Source organism: Ascaphus truei, chromosome 5 (assembly GCF_040206685.1).
Source record: "Ascaphus truei isolate aAscTru1 chromosome 5, aAscTru1.hap1, whole genome shotgun sequence".
In the NCBI taxonomy this organism is placed as follows: domain Eukaryota; kingdom Metazoa; phylum Chordata; class Amphibia; order Anura; family Ascaphidae; genus Ascaphus; species Ascaphus truei.
Window position 1 is genome coordinate 241,466,721 of NC_134487.1, and position 19,888 is coordinate 241,486,608.

Sequence of the window (19,888 nt, forward strand, 5' to 3'; positions counted from 1 at the left end):
TCATTATGCTGTGTATATATACTACAGGACCTCCCTCTCTCAAGTTATCCCTTTGAAAAAGTTGGCCGTGACTGACGAAACGCGTCAGGGAGCGTCATTACGTCAGACGCACTGACATTGAAGTCAATACGAAGCGCTGGAGCGGACCTATCCAAGCGCAGGTGCTAAAGAGATTTCATCACACGGAACTGATTTCTTGGACTTTTAACAGCACACCAGCCCTGGAAACCTGCGGGGACGCTGATCCTTCACCAACGGAGCCTGGGACTGTCCCAAAGAGCTTGCAGTTTGAACCGGATGGTGGTGAATATTTTCACAAATGCTTGATTTTATTGTACTTTTGTAAGTGCATTTTTTACCCCCCCTCTCCTCCCCTTCCCCTCATTAAATACTATTTTACGCTATGGGCGTGCGCTCTCTCCTCTTCTTTTCCATATATATATATATATATATATATATATATATATATATATATATATATATATATATTTATTAGTGGATAAAGTTAGTCAGCACTCTATTAGCAGAAGCATGTAGGTAGGTGCAGGTCCCATAAAGAATTGTAAGATAACGATACCGTGTAGGTGTCCACGAAATCAGGAGACAGCACACAATCTTTCATGCTTTGAAAATAGTTTACCTTCTCAAGATTGTGTGCTGTCTCCTGATTTCGTGGACACCTACACGGTAATAAATACACACACACACACACACACACACACACACACACACACACACACACACACACACACACACACACACACACACACACATACACTTCACCAATAAACTCGGACTATAAACATACAAATACCAGCTTTATTGCTGGGTATTAAGGGAAGATTATTACAAAAATAAGACCGTACTCACATTCTCCTGTGACAGCTTGATGCAGGTGGAGTAGTGATCTGAAATCTGCGTATTGTTCAGTTTGGGCAGCAGAGTGTCATCTCCCCTACTAAACACAAGTCTGGTTATTTGCTAAACAGAGATGAAGTTCTAAGTGCGTGCATTCTACAAACTTAACTTTATGAAGGGGCAGAGCGAGTTATTCACTAAAACCCTGCAAAGCCATAATGCAAAAAAAAAACCCCAACAGTATCTATAACCTGTGAATCACATGCAAGGTGACAGTTTTTGCTTCTATCCATAAAATCTCAAATTTTAACATTAAGTTGCTGGGTAAATTATGTCGATGAAACTATGAGAAGGGGAGGATTTTGTGGCATACTCTCCGATTTGATGATTTCTTTCATTTTAATATAAATGATCAGTGTTAACAATTAAGTAGAGAAGTTTTAAAAGTTCCTTAAAAAAGACACCTTTTCAAGGAGACCTATCCAGTACTCTGCCAACTTCTTTATTTTACTTTTATCCCAGACCCGCATACGCCTGCTGTTGATAGTCAAAACTTTCCAAAGGAACGGGGGGAGACTCTTTTCCTTGCATCTCCACTTCATTGTACACTCCTTGGGACAAGAACCTCCTCCTTATTGTCCCAACATATGTGCTCGTCATACAATGTTATGGTTCTTACTCCCACATTGTACTGCGCTACGGAATATGTTGGTGCCATACGAATAAAATATAATAGACATTACATGGAGGCAGTGGTCGAAGTAGCAGTTGGTTCATAATACAGATATTCCTTAATTCACAGTCCCACGGGATCACTACTTTTTATTACTAAACTTATGGCTCTTTTGATTTACAAAAAAATTGATTTATTACAGGAAGCATCTCTCCCATTCTGCTTTCTAGGCATAAATACTGTATAAATCAACAGCTTTGAGTCACAATGTCAAACACATGGTGCTGCTGTATATCTGGGTACCCGGGATGATGGGAACAGGGAGGTGTATACCTGAGTGAGGGGGATAGGATGGATGCAGTGGAGTCAGACGCACTGAGCTGAAGGTCGATAACCCGGGAGCGTCGCCGCTGTTTCCTCTCCCGCTCGTCATCGTTGCTGGGGAAGTTCTGTAGGGTGGGGGTCTCGGTCACACTAAGAGGCTGTCGGCTAGTGGCGGGGGACAGGTACACGCCCTCCGAGGACATAGACCGACGACCCCCCGACTGAGGGGTGGAGGTGCTCATACTGCCTGATGAACAGATATTAGGCATGAATTTGAAGACACAATGAGAAACACCTCAATTATATATAAATGTATGTATAACATTTAAAAGACAGGCACTCAACTGTAAGTAATGGAAAAATATTTTTACTCCATAGATAAACGTTTCTGTTCCATTGCAGGACCTGTCTCAAGATAGATAGATAGATAGATAGATAGAGATGATGATATATATATATATCATCTATATATTAGCAGCACGCAAAGTGGTAATTATAAAAACTATAATTGGATAAATGATTTAGTAGTACATTATATAATAAAAAACTCAATAATATAAGTGTGAATAAGGGCACATAAAGGGCCTAATAAAGTCAAACGTATGTGTGTGAAAAACAAAACAAAATAAACAACATAACCACAACAGTAAACAAAAAAAAAACAGTCCCAGAAAAATAAATATGAAGAAATTATTATTCCTGGGGAGATTCCCTGCAAAGAGAGGGGTCAAGGCTGCTTCCTGCACCACATCCTAAGGGGAAAGTAGAAGACAAAAAGAGAAAGTACACACCCCATAGCGTAAAACTATAGAATAAAAATAAGGGGGGTGGGGGGGAAACAAGTGCACTCGCAAGGGTATGGGTAATAAAAGCAGTTAGTGATACAACCGCCAGCCAGCAATCCCGTAGGTACAGACACATAGGTCCCATCAGTCCTCTCGTAGAAGATATAGATGAAGAAAAGTCTCACAACGGGTCCGCTTAGAACTCGATCAAATCAAGTCCAAGGAGTTCGGAATGAACCTTCACATAGGGAGAGTTCAAATCTCACGGCCCGGAAACACACAAAGCAGGACCCGACCTTGTCGAGCTTCAATTTCGTGCTGACGTAATCCAACGTGTTTCGTCACAAGATGGTGACTTCCCTGTCGAGATACGCATGATGACAAGCATTGGGCTACGTCATCACGCAATTGGAGCTCGATGAGGCCGTGTCTTGCTCTGTTTCCAGGCAGTGGATTTGAACTCTCCCGATGTGCAGGTTCATTCTTTCCTCCTTGGACTTGGTTTGATTGAGTTCTTAGCGGACCCCTTGTGAGACTTTTCTTCATCTATATAGTCTACGAGAGGACTGATGCGACCTGTGTGTCTGTACCTGTGTAGGGTTGCCAGGTGGATGTCCAAAAATACTGGACACAAATGGTGAAAGATGCAACACGCACGAGAATCGTTGGTGGAGAAGAATGTTATTTATAAATGACCTGACTGTTACTTAACTTTTTTTAAATCTCACTCCAAGTATTCACCAATTTGCACCAATTTATATTCCATTTGTAAAAAATCTGGGAAGGAGTCTTGGGAGGGAGTGTCCTTCCGAGGATTTTTTGGGAAATAGAATATGAAAGTGCAAATTGATGCAAATTTGTGCATGCTTGGAGTGAAATTTAGAACAAATTATGTAATGGTCAGACCATTTATATATAACTGACCTGCAGCCATACTGTACATGGCGAGCAATACTGCACCCCTCCTCATCCTCTCTCCCCCCACTCATATCAGCCAGAGAGAGAGCGCACACACACACACTCGGCCCCCACCCCCAGACTCCTGTCACCTCCATCCTGATTGGCTGCTGTGTAATGCAGCCAATCAGGATGGAGGAAGCTGCCCAGCCCCCTAGCAGTAGCAGCAGCCCTGCTCTATCCCTTCTCGGGGGAAATCCCACGATTGGCTAGTTAGGCTGCAGCCTCGCTGGCGCTGACTGCACTGAGCGTGCGGTACTGCCGCTTTTAGTTACATAAATGTATATGGGCAAGTCCCTGCATGGACACGCACACAAGCTTGGCGCTTGAGTAAACAAAAAAATGGACGTTTCAAACGCGCTCAGTTTGCCCGCAACGCCCCCGCTCGCACTTGCAAAATAGGACACCTGGTGCTCATGCTTGGAGAGCTGGTGACGTCACAGCGCCAGCGGGGCCGCAGCCTAAGGCTGCGCTTATAGTGTCGCCTTCGCGGCAAAACAAATGTATTGCCGCTGTCGCATGCACTTGTAGTAGAAAAGGTGCGACAGCTTGTTCGCTGGAAGTCAAGTCAATTTGATTTTTTCAGCGACCACAGCGTGACATCACCGTCGCGTCGCTGTCGATGGCACTATAAGCGCAGCCTAAGTCCAAAGAGGTAATACCATACACATACATGTCCGGTATTATTTATTTTTTTACCGGACAGATTAACCAGATACCGGACACCTGGCAACCCTAAACCTGCAGGATTGCTGCCTGGTGGTTATATCACAAACTGCCTTTATAACCCATACCGTTGTGAGTGAACTTTGTTACCTTCCCCTTCTGTTTATTACAGGGTTGTACAGTTTTAAGCTATGGGGTGTGCGCTCTCAAATATATATAATTGTATGTTTTTTTAATTTATTTCATGCACCCCTGGGATTTCCTGCCAGGTCTCACACTGTGGTGTGGGTACCCGGGTGTTCTAGGCTTCACACATAAATCTTGGGTGTTTTTCTATATACTCACCGACTTTCGGACTCCTCTCTAGTTAACTCTTCCCGCTTTCAAATATTTAGCGCCTTCCTGGATGCGCGCGCGCATTGACGTCACGCGGGTAACGGTCCAAGGGAACCACGTAGTAAAGACTGTAGGGAAGGTTACAGGGGGAGGAGCGAGAGCGCGTCAATGCACGCACGGGGGAGGTTGGTCAGCCGGTAGCCATCTTTGATTTGGGCAAGTGCCCATACAGCATAGTTAGAGAAAATATTGTGAGAAAAGCGAGGAAATCCGGTGATTTGACAAATAAAACGTTCAAACATAGAATGTCTATACAACTCCTCCAAGGAGTAACACTATTTTCTAATGCGTGACTGAGATGTATAATAAATTAGACAACATATACGTTACTCCTAGACTTATGTGGAGTTTCCCTCAAATCAGAATTACGTTATGAAACGAAATGCTTCTTATTTCATTCAGATTCCCCTTCATGCACTTGGCTTCTGTGACACTGACCGCTGTGAATGAATGTGTCATAATATTATATGATTATAGTTATTGTTATCATTATGTATTCCAAGCTCATACATCGGGTCACAGCTCCCCTTGTGATCACTGTCAGCTTGTTGCAAACTAGTAAAGTTACATTTGAGACACCCCCCTCCACTCACCCAGAGACCAGTGTGCGACCCGGAAGCGGAAGTGACCCTGGTGGAAGCGCCGTCTGTAGCGCGTTGTTCCTGTTCAGTGCGCAGTCTGGGGCCTGTGAGAGAAGCCGAGACCGGGCAACGAGAGACCGAGCGGGAAGATGGCGGATGTAACGGCCCGGAGCCTGCAGTATGAGTACAAGGCGGTGAGTGCGGGTTCTGGGAGGCTTCAAATAGGCGGGGAGAGGTGACCAAGACTCTTCTAAAAGCTATCACAACCTATGTATTTAAATCTACATTTCTTCAGGACCAGTATGACTGCTAGAACTTTCAATTGCAAACTACAATAATAGATCTTAAAATATATTAAATAAAAGTGACTCGCTGTCCATAACTGAGTTGGTCGCCCTACAATCATTTATTTCCATAGCCTTGTAATGTGACCCGCTGCATACACACGCACCCTATTAAGGCAAGCCCTTAAAACTTGCACTTCCATGCACACGTTATATCTGTAAACCTCATAATACACAAATTAGAGTGTAAGCTCTTCAGGGCAAGGACTCCTATCTCCCAATGTTTACTTGACCCGCTTTTCTTGTGTAATATTTTTATGAAGCGTTGAGCACGATGGCTGGTGCTATAAACCTAGAATGTTAGCAATAAACATACTATACAATCTCCTCTCTTCCTTCCCGCTCAGAACTCTAACCTCGTACTCCAAGCTGATCGCTCCCTGATAGACAGGACCCGGCGCGATGAGCCCACAGGGGAGGTACTGTCATTGGTGGGGAAGCTGGACGGGACCCGCATGGGGGACAAGGCTCAGAAAACCAAGCCACAGATGCAGGAAGAGAGACGTGCCAAGTGAGTGCTCGACTCAAAGTTCCATATTTCAAAAATCCTTTGCTACTGGAAAGGCCCAAAACATTGCTAGCATAGTGCAAGAACTACAGGGTCCTCTACAAAGGAGTATGTATGTCAGTTGGTGGCTACTAGGACAAGGGAATTAAGGACAGTGACACATTTAATAGGGCCAATGGACACTTTTTGCTTCTTCAAAAGTTGAACCTTTTTGCTGATAGAGGGGCACGTAACATATTCAGAATTCAAAACTAACTGGGGATGTGAGAAATGACATTATTAGATGTGGTCATTAGTGACGTGAGTTTGGTCATATGTCTAATAGGTAGTATTTTTGCATCATAATATTCTGGTGTACTTATGTTAAAGTACACCAGAAAAGAGGAAACCACAAAGGTCTATTCTACAAAATTACTGCCTTCTAGGAAAGTGTAAAAAAAATGTGGGGTTTGTAGGTCTATTAAAACATTTTTAATTGATTGCCGGTCAAATTAATATAATAAAGAAAGTAAAGCATCATATCCTGAAACATAAAAACTTGATGCCTAGTCGGTGAGCCAGAAATCATAGGCAAAAGTGGTCTAGTTACTATTGTCGCTTCGTTTTTATCATCACTTGATTGTTCAATATTGTGTGTGTGTGTTTTTATATATATATATCAGTGCTAGTTTTCTTCATAGTAGCAGTTGAAATGTATTGCATGCAGCAAATGTTTCTGTCCCAAGGCCTGCCTCTGATTCCCCAATCCATTCACCAGCTGCTACTGAAAACGACTTTAATAACGTTCTGAAACTTACCATGTTCAGGTCTAGACTTTCACATACATGTCATTCTGACCCGACACGCTTCACATTCCTCTGTGGGAAACGCATCATTGTTTTGGTTGCACTGTAACAACCCTTTGCTGCCAGCGAAAAGGTCAATAATGTTTGTAACGTCCCTTCCAGGAGAAGAAAGCGAGATGAAGACAGACACGACATAAACAAGATGAAAGGTTACACCTTGTTGTCAGAGGGCATCGACGAGATGGTTGGGATCATATACAAACCTAAGACCAAGGAGACACGAGAGACCTATGAAGTGCTTCTCAGCTTCATCCAAGCAGCACTGGGGGATCAGGTAAAGGCTGCCATGACCTGACATTGTATTTGGTCTCCTTGCACAGAGCTCTACTGCAGCCTATTGCTCGTATTAAGCCAAATTACAGGACTGAAACTTTTGAAAGGTCAGCCCCCTAGGACCAAAAGGTCCAGCCCCCTAGGACCTCACCCCCTAGGACCAAAAGAAACTAAAGACGGGATGTTTAATAAGTTAAATGTAGGTGCCTAGGCTGAGCCTATAAATAAACACAACTTAGTGAAAAAATAGGTGTAAAACCAGCGCTTATGCAACCAACAAATATATGAATAAAGAAACAACCTTAGATATAATGTCCAAATGGTAGTCCTGGAGCTGCCTAAAGAGATTGTTCTGGTATCTTCCACCCAGACTTGGATTGGTGAAAAAAGAAACCTCCTCCTTTTTTACGTGAAATAAAATAAATGATTGCCTAAGCACTGCTCAAGATCTTGGTTAGTGCTTAGGCACTCATTTAATCATTTATTTTATTTCATGTATGTATAGAATTGTCTTTTTAACGGTCATTTTTAACCCTGTGTAATAAATTGCTCTTTACATTTATATCTTTGTTATCCCTGGGTAATGCACCATTGCAGGCTTTCTGCATGTTTTGTCTTTTTTCTTCTTTCCTGAGGTCACTGTTCAACAGAAGATATCTGAGTTCACCTATCCATAGCCTATCCTCAGCGCCAGAGGAGGTTTCTTTTTTCCATCTATAAATAAACACACTGAAGGATAATGTAGATATTGGAGAACAGCTCCCCTGCTGAGACACATAATGTATCAACATTCAAACAGGCTTTAAATTAACCATGACACTTAATGAGTTAAAGGCCTTTATTACATTTGCTGAAGAACAGTCTTCCCAATGCTGAAGAAGTTGGGCCCATTCCTTTGAGCTGATCTCTTCTCCAGTTCTGGGAAGTCACTTCACAGCACACTGAATGAGGGCCATGGTCCTCTATTTCAGGGGTGCGCAGAGGGGGCGTGAGATTTTCTGGGTAGGGGGAGCACTGCTGTTACAGAGGCCCCGCTCTTCCCTGAAGGCATTTAAAATAAATGCCGGGGATCGCGCAAAGCCTCTAACTTCCAGTGACACGTCTCCATGGCAACCGGGTCAAATGATGCTGGGGGTTCACGTGACCCACGTCGTCATTTTATGCTGAGGGCGCGCGCGAGCTGGAGGAAACGGGGGCACATGAGGGAAACTTTGCGCACCCCTGCTCTATTTCATTTGTTGAGAAGCTAGGAAAGGCCCAGTTAGCAATGCATTAACTTCAACTCGTGAATGGGTGGAAGTCCCATGTGTTGCTTATAGTGAGGAGCATGGTTAATTCTTTAGGTAAATGGTTCACTTCTCTGATATGGGACAGTCCTGATATGGGACAGTCCTGATATAACCGCAAGCAAACTACAGAATATACGCCAAAAAGTTGGCGATTGAGTAGATGTAAATTGGTGAAATGAGCAGCCCATGAAGGGTAAAGGTTCCTGTGCTCACGGTGTGTTGTGTTTTTGCCAGCCGCGTGACATCCTGTGCGGAGCGGCAGACGAGGTGTTGGCAGTGCTGAAGAACGACAAACTTCGAGACAAGGACCGGAGGAAAGAGGTGGACCAGCTCCTGGGGCAGACGGACGACACCCGTTACCACGTGCTTGTGAATTTGGGAAAGAAGATCTCTGACTACGGGGGAGACAAGGAGATTCAAAACATGGGTGTGGTGCACTGGGGTGGAATAGCAGGGAGAGGGTGGAGACACAGTCCTTGGGGTTAAAGATTACATACAACTTTAAGAAACTCCAGCAGTTTGGTAAGAGAAGTAATGTTAACATGATGGTTTTCAGGCAGTGTCCCACTGGAGGTTAGTTGGGGTAATTAATATTTCACTCTCAAAAACCAAAATATTTCATTTTAGTGTCAAACTGTAATGCCTTATTACATATATACTATAGAAATCTAGTTTAAGAAATAATAAGCTCCGTCGCCGCAAAGTATTTCAGTGTACATAGAATTAGTGGACTGGAAGTCGCAATACATTTTTAGTGGGTTCTACATATTTAAAGCGGGTCACCATTTAAATTGTATTTTGTTTGAGGGAGAGACCTATTTTATGTCTGGGCTGTTAAAATGAAGCTTTCCCCAGAGCCCATTGCTTGCTGAGGACATGCTCAGGGGCAGGATACTAGCATGTCAATTAAACTGGGGGGTAGGCGGATTGCTGCTTTAGAGTTTGTAAATCATAAATGTTAAAACTACTTCTCACTAAGGCTTTGGAATCGCTGCAGTGTTGTGTTCTCAGTTTGTTCTGAGCTTTTAACAAGTGCATCATATTATATTTCTCTCGTGCTTTCTGCATTTAGAGTTTGTTGTCTAAACTTTACAGAGTTGAGAAACATATATGTTCAATGATGAAACGTAAATGGTAGTTAAGGTTGGAGTGCTCGCCTGTTATTGCAGCTCTTTAAATGGATCTTATCCTCCCTTTTTTTTTTTTTTTTTTCACACAGATGATAACATTGACGAGACTTACGGAGTGAACGTGCAGTTTGAATCGGATGAAGAGGTGAGTGGCGCTCTCGGTGGCGTTAAACTTTTTCCAACTGTGCAACATGTTTCAGGCCTAACTGTGATGCGCGTGCGGACTACTGAAATGCGGGGTGTGGGCTGCAGACACGGGATTCTAACATGTTTTCGACCCATAGGAGGGGGATGAAGACGTGTACGGTGAGGTGCGAGACGAGGCGTCCGATGATGACATGGAAGGAGATGAGGCCGTTGTGCGCTGCACTCTGTCTGCTAACGTAAGGAGTCAGCCAAAACTTTAGCAGGAAAACAGAAGGGGGGGGGGGTTCTGTGTAATTGCACGTGGCTGGGGTTTTGTCACAGTGTTGGGATGAAGTGTGTTCTCTGTTTTGTCTTTGTTGGGATGTTTGGTGTCTGGATTTAGAGATGCATGAGGCTTGCCTGTGTTTGGAAAGTGTCAGGATGTCTGCTGTGCTGTGAAACGTAAAAGTGCAGCAGGAACAAAGCATTGCACATCTCGTTGGACATTTTGCCAATTGTACACAAAGGAAGTTGTGCTCTCTGTACCATATACTTTTTGTATAAATTCCTTGTGTTCTAAAAAACAAAATGCTTTATTGTGCAATCAAGATATTCTCTGGTCATCTGGGCCTCTTAATGGGAGTGGACTAGTCAATCAGTTCATTCGACCTGTAGCCCACCCTCTCTTTGTTAGAGCAAATAAACAGGGAGGAGTGCATTACCTGTGCAAACTCCTGTTCAGCACCCAGTGATATCGCATAAAAGGGAGCAGCCAGAGGAAATCAGACCTCTACCAAATCTCGGCTCACTGTGTTTACAAATTCACAACAAAATACTTAAATGTCTGATTTGTGTAACGACCCATATTGAAAACTTTCAACATCACTGCCATCATTATATTTTGTTACTATACAACAGGAGGCACTGCACCTTTAACTCCATCCTGTCTTTGAGACTTGCAATGTGGTGGGAACACTTAGCTGACTATATGGAGGGGTGGGCAGTCTTTGTGTGACATCTGAGCCTTTAACATTGACCCCCTTAGCTTGTGTCATCTGGAGAGCTGATGAGCTCCAAAAAGAAGGACCTTCACCCCCGGGACATTGATGCCTTCTGGCTGCAGAGACAGCTCAGCAGATTCTACGATGATGCCATTGTGTCCCAGAAAAAAGCAGATGAGGTTCTGGAGATCTTAAAGGTACAGAGCTGTAGAGGGGTGCTGGCAGCCAAAGGATTAATACGGCCATCTTCTGACTAGCATATGTTCCAGTCCTCGTATTTACAGATCAACAACAATACTGAGTACATAACTTGTCAAACATCAATGGTGCTGTCCAGCTACCACCTGGGAACATTTCCTTTAATATATAGCAAAACCATTTTGGTTGCATAAAAAGGTCTTTAATCTCAAAAGAGATAAAAAATAATAATCTGTTCCCCCTAACAGTTTCTCTTGTACTTTTTATGCAACCACCAGAGGTATCATTGAGTGCATCTCCAAAGTGTTTTGCTCATAATTGTAGTTGCAGTTCCCCTTGTATGTTGTTTTATTTTTATATTCACTACACTTTGCAAATAGTCTTTATATTCCTGCAGCATAGTCACTTAGGGATAGTTTCACATTGCTCACCACTTTCTTTTATATTCCTATAGAGTGTTTTTAGCACTTTATCTTGTATATTTTTTGTATACTTTGCAATAGGGGGTCTAATTTAATCTCTGCTGAGTTCCTAAAATGTTAGACTAAAACTTACATGAATAAGGCTGCTTAGGGCCCTCACCATAAACTTCAAATAATCTTATCGGAGATGTTCAGGGCGTGAAAGATTTACGAACAAGACTTTTTGTAGTCTGCAGGGAAAACAGCTCTGTGCTTCCTGGATCGATGGTGCAAGTTAGAATAAAAATAGGTTGCCATGGGGACTTTTTACTATAGGCGGGGTGAGAGGTTTACTGGGGGAGGGGTGAGAGGTGCTGCACCGTTGCTCAAATCCCAATGTTTCTTGGGATTTGTGGACCTGCTTTTCAAAACATGTTGGGTTTGTCTTATGCTCCCATATTGAGCTTCTCCCTCTTTGGCTCCCAGACCGCAGGTGACGACCGTGAATGTGAAAACCAGCTGGTACTGCTGCTGGGGTTCAACACGTTTGACTTCATTAAAGTGCTGAGGCAGCATCGCATGATGAGTGAGTACTGCCCCAGGCTGTGTCTGCATCTGCAATTCATGTGTCCTATGTGTTTTTCATTTTTCTTAACCTTTCATTTTCTTAGTTGCCATTTCTGGTGTATTTTTTGTTTGTTCTCTTTCTCTCTTTAAGGCCCTTGTTCAATATGCTGTAAATCAACTTCAGTGTGCTGGAGGACAGACCTGTTCCATTAATATGAACGGTGCTAAAATCTTCTCCAGCACAGGGTAGCTGCTTCACATATTGAACAGACCCGTCGGCCATAATATCCCATAAACCTGTCCCTATGTAAAATCCTCTGGGTAATGTTGGTTTCTCTGATTTGCACAGTTCTGTATTGCTCACTTTTGGCCAGCGCTCAGAGTGAAGCAGAGAAAGAGAGGATTATGGGTAAAATGGAGGCAGACCCCGAGCTCTCCAAGTACCTTTACCAGCTGCAGGAGACTGAAAAGGAGGATCTGATCCGGGTGAGGCGGGGTTTCATGGACTGTCCCGGGAGGTAGGCCTTTGTGATGGGTTTCTTGTGGTAACCAGCTCTTGTCTCTGCAGGAGGAACGCTCGCGAAGGGAGAGGGTGCGTCAGTCGCGTGTGGACACAGACTTGGAGGGCATAGAGATGGATCAGGGAGGGGAGGTAAGAGCTGTATTATGGGAGATCTGGTGAACAATAGAGAATAAATCTCAAACGTCAGTGCATCTGAGTTGGGTATAACATCACCATAAATGAATAAAAGGCTCAAATGGATAATGGACAGATATGTAGAACACACCAGTTGGTTAGACTTGTTGGAAGTACTCATTAATAGGTTAAATGCCTGCAAGTGGCGCAACACCAGAGTCAACAACTGTTATGTTAGAATAGTAGTGATTTGGTATACCTCTTTAATAGGCAATAACCCTAGAGTATAATTCTCATCACTTCAATCTTCATGAGAAAAAGATTGTACTCCCATTACTGGTGTGTACCGTCCTTGACTGCGTGCGTCCAGCCGAAATGTCAACAGTGGAAGTTCGCAAGTGGAGAGAAAAACGGAGCACAGCAAATGCCAAATAGTCTGGGGCTAAGCAGAGGTGGTAATAACATTAATATTTATTGAAGGTGAACAGCATGGAGGAGTATGGATATACCTCTAACGCATTTCGCGCTAAGATAGCGCTATGCATGAATGGTGTTGCTTAAGGCAAAAGGGGAAGCTACCTGGTGTTTTTTTGGTGCGCAAGGCTGTTTTAAAAATGTCAATCCCATGTACTGATGGCAGTGACGCGTTTTAATGGGTTGCATCTGGCTTATTGCTTTTTTTTTTTTAACCAAGATCTGACACCTAGAAGTATTTGTTTGTAAATGTGGGGAGCTGAGACTTGGGAGGGGTTAATTTCCTCTGGCTAATTTTGTCAATTACGGTGTTAAAAGCTTTACCACACACAGGCAATTACTGTGTCAAAAGCTTTTCCACACACAATTTCGGCTCAATTTAACCCATTAAACCTGCTGATGTTCTTGGTTTGTTTTGATCCTAGTAGCTACTGTCCCTTGAAAAGAGACTTAACGTTTTCGTAATAGCGCTGATAATGTTTATAAGACCCTATTAGTTTGAAGCAGGGGGGTCTCCAAACTTCCCCCCCCCCCCTCTCTCCAAACATAGGATTGAAGCATGGGGTCTCTTTCGCGCACCCCCCACCCCCCTTTGTTTCAATCCTATGTAAAAACAATTGCTCGCTGGGATTGCCCCTTTGTGGTGGTGAGTTCTGTTAAAAGTGCACTTGTAAAAAATTGTGCCAGGCAGGAAATCAGTGTTGTAATGGGTTGTTTGCCAAACGCATCTCCTCCCCCTGATTTACCCCTCTCTTCCAGACTTTCACTCCCCGGCAAGTTCTGGACCTGGAGGATTTGGTCTTCGCTCAGGGCAGTCACTTCATGGCCAACAAGCGTTGCCAGCTGCCAGATGGCTCCTTCAGACGCCAGCGTAAAGGGTACGAGGAAGTCCACGTCCCAGCGCTCAAACCCAAACCTTTCACTGATGACGAGGTGAGAGGACATGATACCCCCAGACCCTGGCACGCTGTGCCTTCACCTGAGGGAACATACGCTCAAAACCTGTCTTCTCTCCTCAGCAACTGGTGGCGGTGGAGAAGCTGCCGAAATATGCCCAGGCCGGGTTCGATGGCTTTAAGACTCTGAACAGGATCCAGAGCAAACTGTTTAAAGCCGCATTGGATACGGACGAGAACCTGCTGCTGTGTGCCCCCACTGTAAGAAACCTACATATTACACTGCAGCCCACAGAGATGTTCACTATAAATGGACCTCCGCTATGGCAACTCGTGTTATACAGAGACCCCCACAGTAACATGAAGCGCTCGTAGAATAAAGAACCTGTGAGCCCCCCTATGTAACATGGAACTCTATGATATGCACTCTGTGGGTGTCCTTTTTGACATTAGGCACCCTGACTGTTAGAATCCTTTTAATAAACATGTTTCACCTGATTTTAAAGACGACTCTGTTTCCTTGTTAGGGAGCCGGTAAGACTAACGTGGCTCTGATGTGCATGCTCCGGGAGATCGGGAAACACATCAATGTGGACGGTACTATTAACGTGGACAACTTCAAAATCATCTACATCGCCCCCATGAGGTCCTTGGTGCAAGAGATGGTGGGAAGCTTCGGCAAGGTGAGTGACGACGCATCCGCATGTCGGTGCTACTTGCAGAACGTGTGCAGTACAGCTCTCCTATGTCAGGTTGTTCTTCTGTCCCTCACGCTCCAAATACTCTGTCCCCAGCGCTTGTCCACGTATGGCATAAATGTGGCAGAGCTGACTGGCGATCACCAGCTGTGCAAGGAAGAGATCAATGCCACTCAGATTATCGTCTGCACCCCGGAGAAGTGGGATATCATCACCCGCAAGGGAGGAGAGAGGACTTACACTCAACTGGTGCGCCTGCTCATCCTGGTGAGTTCCCGAATTGTGGGAGGAATCCTCGCCTTTACACATCCCTCTGGCAGCCAGTGGGCTAAGTGGGTTGCAGCCTTTCTGATCGTGAAGGGGTTGGGTTGTTGGGTGGTTAGTTGGGTGGTGGGTTTGAGATCTCCCCTTGACCCCATATTGCTCTCCATCAGGATGAAGTCCACCTTCTGCACGACGACAGAGGTCCTGTGCTGGAGTCGCTGGTGGCCCGAGCCATCCGTAACATTGAGATGACGCAGGAGGACGTGAGGCTGGTGGGTCTCAGCGCCACTCTGCCCAATTACGAGGATGTGGCCACCTTCCTGCGCGTGGACCCAGCCAAGGGACTCTTCTATTTTGACAACAGGTACTACATCAGCCGTGCATTGGAAGGCAAAGCGCTGCACATAGTTTTTCAGGCACAATGAGTCCCTGCCCTTAAGAACGTATAATCTAATAATGTTGGTGCCTGAGGCACAGGAAAGATAGTGACTTCCCCATGGTCACAAGGAGCTGACATTTTTTAACCAAATTCACCCACTTCTAAGGCAATGTTCTTACCATTGAGATACCCTTCAGTTACTCTGCAGTATAGAAAGTATGCTTGTGAGATTAACCAGCCAGAATGTACCATTGTTAGACCTTTTAGGACATGAGGAAGGTTCCACTTGCCCCACTAGGTTTAGTTCATAGCGAATGTTTTCTTACTCTGCTCCGTCCTTCCCAGCTTTCGACCGGTGCCTCTGGAGCAGACATATGTCGGAATCACCGAGAAGAAAGCCATCAAGCGCTTCCAGATCATGAACGAGATTGTGTACGAGAAAATTATGGAGCACGCCGGGAAGAACCAGGTTTGTGTGTTTGTGAGGAGAGGGGGAGTGTTTAGAAGACGCATAGGAGGAAAGGATCAGCTGAGAGATTCCTTCACTGCCATACAAATTGAAATATGGTAGTAAACAAAAAGTTGTGATGTTGGCAGAGCGATTCCTAGAACAATGCGGTGCACATCCACCTGTTTTATGACTAAAATGCTTGGAAAATCTTACATTGCTCATAAGGGCTAACAGAACAAATATTAGGTGCCTTGTGCTTCAGCAGGTAAAAAAAAATATATATATATATATCTATATCATGCGCTCTCAGGACCATTAGATCAAGAGGACCGAAACATTGATCCTGTTTAAATAAAACTTTTTTTGTAGATCTATTGGTCCTGTGTCAGATTTCTGTTTTTTTATTTATATATTTATTTGTGTACATATATATATCTATTCCGTGCACCCAAGCATGTTTGCCCATTGAGTACATGAGTGCTGCTTTTCTATATCTAATACGTGTGTTTTTCTAAATGCTGGGACAAAGCATAAATGTGTATAGCATACTGTGGCAGAGGCACTCCAGCTAAGCAGGCAGTAACTTGCCCAGGTGCTCATATATTAGAAATTCCTACAAAACAAAGTCTACTGGCACTTTTTTTCAAACAAAAACACCAGTGTGGTGGTTTGTGTATGTATTGATAGGTGATTAGTATGTGAGAGATTGTCGATCATATTTACAAAGCAGTTGTCTGTGATAAGATAGATAAATAGAAGAAGCAGGGCACTACGGATTTACATACACCGTAGTTAATTTATTGCCAATAATGCGACGTTTCAGCCTCAACAACCCTTTTTTATGAATGAGGGCCAATAAATTCACTATCTAAATCTGTAGTGCCCTGCTTCTATTTATCCATATTGATTTGGAATACCACACAGATATCCCTGGACAGGGAGCTCCGGTAGTTGTATCCATTTTTTGATTTGTGTTTATGTGTGCAATATTCCCCAATTTGCTTTGTCTGTGATAACACCTTCTGGTCATACATTCCTTTCAAATCGGTGGCCAGTAAGGTATCTTCCAGTGTTGGAAGGTGTCCTATGGCAGAAGTCTGATTATTAAATGGGGGCAAATATGCTACAGCATTAACACACATTTACACACTTGATAATTATTTATCTTCATGTTTCATCTTCACTGCAAGAAAATCAACAGAAAGACACAGTGCACAGTGAACTCTCTAATTATCCGTGGTAGCAATGTTCCTTTGCCCTCTGCTTGTTGCCCGAAAGGAAAGAGCACTATTTAAATACAAGTTCTAATCCTCTACCGTGGTGTCCTGTTACCTGTAACAGATATGGTTGGTTGCTGAAGGCTTCCTGTACTCCCTTTCTCAAGGTGCTGGTGTTTGTTCACTCGAGGAAGGAAACTGGGAAGACGTCCCGTGCCATCAGAGACATGTGCCTGGAAAAGGACACACTGGGTCTGTTTTTGCGTGAGGGTTCTGCTTCCACGGAGGTGCTGCGTACAGAGGCAGAGCAGTGCAAGGTAAGGCGTCCACATAAATGGGAGCTATACCGCCGTAAAGTCATGTTGTCACTCATTTCTATGCTCTGTGGTGTAACGAAAGGCTCGTTCTTTAGAACCTGGAGCTGAAGGATCTCTTGCCGTACAGTTTCGCCATTCACCACGCTGGGATGAGTCGTGTGGACAGGACTCTGGTTGAAGATCTGTTTGCTGACAAACACATTCAGGTGAGCACATAGCCAGTGAGTTTGAGGCACTAATCCCAAGCCCATCTAGTAGCGGTGGGGTCCAAGTGAGCAGACTGTAGTGGTCGTTGTGCTGTAGATATGGACGAGTCACATGCAGAGAATTACCATTGTTTATATTATTTGGTTGTAGGTTCTGGTCTCCACAGCGACACTGGCCTGGGGTGTAAATCTCCCGGCTCACACGGTCATCATCAAAGGGACACAGGTATACAGCCCGGAGAAAGGCCGCTGGACTGAGCTCGGCGCTCTGGATATCCTGCAGGTAAGGAATAATATGTGCTCGGTGACCGCCATTGAACCTCTGCCTAGGTCTTAAAGTACATTGACTAGCCAATTTCAAGATGGATCAGATCTTGTATACATTGTAGTAATACCTTTTGCTCCTCATATTACAAGTCTGTACTAATGCTCTTAAAACTGGAAAGTAGAAGAATCTTATTTAATACATTTTCTATGTAGTGATCGTGAAACTGGGTCATTAAAAAGAAGTGGTATTCGAAGTAAAAAAGGTGTGGGTTGACTTTTTACTCCAATTATTCTCTTGTGGGATTCATGGACATTGTCCTGTATAAATGTGTAGTTTTGCTGCGATGTGTTCATGGCCCTTGTTTGCCTCCCATCAGATGTTGGGAAGAGCCGGTCGTCCGCAGTACGACACAAAGGGCGAGGGGATCCTCATCACGTCTCATGGGGAGCTGCAGTATTACTTGTCCCTGCTGAACCAGCAGTTGCCCATAGAGAGCCAGGTGGTGGCGAAGCTCCCGGACATGCTGAACGCAGAGGTGGTGCTGGGAAACGTGCAGACCGCAAAGGTATCCAGCTTACTAACCCATCTGTAGCGGGGGACAGCATGGGCAAGGAGGTGGAGAGCACAGGAAGGATGGCGAAACAAGTGCATATTGGAGGGAGAGGGAAAAACAAGAATAGAGGAAGCAGAGTGTATAACAGGCTCCATAAAAGGGGAGGAACTAGAAAAAGAGAGCTGGACACAGGTATAACGGAGAGAGCAGAATGGTTGAATGAGGGACGGTACTAATATGCAGTATGTTGGCTCTGAATATTTGCCCTTAAACCATAAGCATTACAAGCTGCATTGCATTGCAGTACCAACATTACTACTGGATTCTACACAATGTATATTCTGAATTACAACAGGATATGTTGTGTTATCTGGAGGAGCAGTGTCGCGAGTTCCAACATTTCAGTTTGTACAGTTGTATGTTGTCATGTTTACATACATAATGTTTCCTGTGGGTAATAGGTCCATGTCCTCCCTTGTGTGATTGGTGGAGAATTGCACATTATATTCCGGAGAGCAAAATCACTCTCCCATATTTCACGAGAGGGGGGTTGACTTATATCCTCTGCCTGTCCTGTGCTTTAGGATGCTGTCAACTGGCTGGGCTACACCTACCTGTACATCCGCATGCTGCGCTCACCTACCCTTTACGGCATCTCTCACGACGACCTCAAATCCGACCCCCTGCTGGAGCAGCGGCGCCTAGACCTGATTCACACAGCTGCGCTAATGCTGGACAAGAACAACCTGCTGAAATACGACAAGAAGACCGGGAACTTCCAGGTACAGATGGAGAGAAGTAGGGAGCTGTGGAGCCAGCAGTGTGCCTGGGTGTCGCATGGCAGTAGATTTAACTTGTACCTTATCCCAAGTTGGGACATTTTCCATTCAGATATATATTATTATTTTCTCCAGGTGACGGAGTTGGGTCGTATCGCCAGCCACTACTACATCACCAACGAGTCCGTGCAGACTTACAACCAGCTGCTGAAGCCAACACTCAGCGAGATCGAGCTGTTCCGCGTCTTCTCGCTCTCCTCAGAGTTTAAGAACATCACAGTTAGAGAGGTGGGCGGCAGTGAATGGCGATTTGGGAACCTGCATGTCGAGAAAAAAAATGTCTCTTTAAATACCACCTTCAGTTGCAAAGTGCAATTCAAATCTGGTTGCATTGATGCAACTGCCTTTGGGGGGAAATCTCGGAAACAGGTTATCAGGTGCTGTTGTCTGCACAGCAACCTCCGATGGGGGGAGAGAAATCATGATAGGGCTTGCAGTCAAGGTTTTTTTTTATTGTATATGTTCTCATTCTGGGTTAGTGTCAGGACCCTTGGCTGAGGGTAGTGAAAATGAATTGAATCAGAAAGATTAGAAAAATGTTAATGGGTAAAACGCTTAAATCCTAAAACTTTCTTTAATAAGATGGGATTTGTAGCTAGACGTGTGAAAATCTGAATTGCGGTATGAAGCTCTTCACGAAATAGACATTATTATTATTATTATTATTATTAAAGTGAAACTTCTTTCGTGGCACCTAGTCCTGATAGAACAAAACTGGATAGATGGGGGCGAAATGTGAAATGGAAGTGACGTCACATAATGGACGC

At 44.2% G+C, this 19,888-nt stretch overlaps 1 protein-coding gene and 1 long non-coding RNA gene across 6 annotated transcripts in view; one reads left to right on the forward strand and one right to left on the reverse strand.

Annotated features, from left to right (window-relative positions):
- Positions 1–870: 870 nt before the first annotated feature.
- On the reverse strand, positions 871–5,408 carry LOC142495845 (uncharacterized). 5 transcript variants are annotated; one of them, XR_012801834.1, is made up of 6 exons: positions 5,253–5,391; positions 5,029–5,099; positions 4,609–4,727; positions 2,201–2,260; positions 1,865–2,102; positions 871–958 (listed from the first exon to the last, which is right to left on the reverse strand). It is a non-coding gene; the product is annotated as an uncharacterized LOC142495845 (long non-coding RNA). The 5 variants fall into 5 exon arrangements; XR_012801832.1 differs by having other exon boundaries at positions 4,609–5,099; positions 5,253–5,408; XR_012801833.1 differs by lacking the exon at positions 5,253–5,391 and having other exon boundaries at positions 5,029–5,207.
- SNRNP200 (small nuclear ribonucleoprotein U5 subunit 200) overlaps positions 5,269–19,888 on the forward strand; it is a 37,677-nt gene continuing 23,057 nt past the window's right edge. Inside the window, exons 1-22 of the mRNA XM_075601876.1 lie at positions 5,269–5,434; positions 5,932–6,095; positions 7,040–7,211; positions 8,734–8,926; positions 9,719–9,774; positions 9,914–10,012; positions 10,801–10,953; positions 11,842–11,941; positions 12,272–12,408; positions 12,491–12,574; positions 13,793–13,966; positions 14,053–14,190; positions 14,457–14,612; positions 14,724–14,894; positions 15,062–15,255; positions 15,616–15,739; positions 17,106–17,255; positions 17,351–17,461; positions 17,613–17,744; positions 18,106–18,294; positions 18,867–19,064; positions 19,197–19,349. Of these exons, the coding sequence (XP_075457991.1) occupies positions 5,390–5,434; positions 5,932–6,095; positions 7,040–7,211; positions 8,734–8,926; positions 9,719–9,774; positions 9,914–10,012; positions 10,801–10,953; positions 11,842–11,941; positions 12,272–12,408; positions 12,491–12,574; positions 13,793–13,966; positions 14,053–14,190; positions 14,457–14,612; positions 14,724–14,894; positions 15,062–15,255; positions 15,616–15,739; positions 17,106–17,255; positions 17,351–17,461; positions 17,613–17,744; positions 18,106–18,294; positions 18,867–19,064; positions 19,197–19,349 (3,093 nt within the window). The 5' untranslated portion in view covers positions 5,269–5,389. The remainder of the gene's footprint in view (positions 5,435–5,931; positions 6,096–7,039; positions 7,212–8,733; positions 8,927–9,718; positions 9,775–9,913; positions 10,013–10,800; positions 10,954–11,841; positions 11,942–12,271; positions 12,409–12,490; positions 12,575–13,792; positions 13,967–14,052; positions 14,191–14,456; positions 14,613–14,723; positions 14,895–15,061; positions 15,256–15,615; positions 15,740–17,105; positions 17,256–17,350; positions 17,462–17,612; positions 17,745–18,105; positions 18,295–18,866; positions 19,065–19,196; positions 19,350–19,888) is intronic.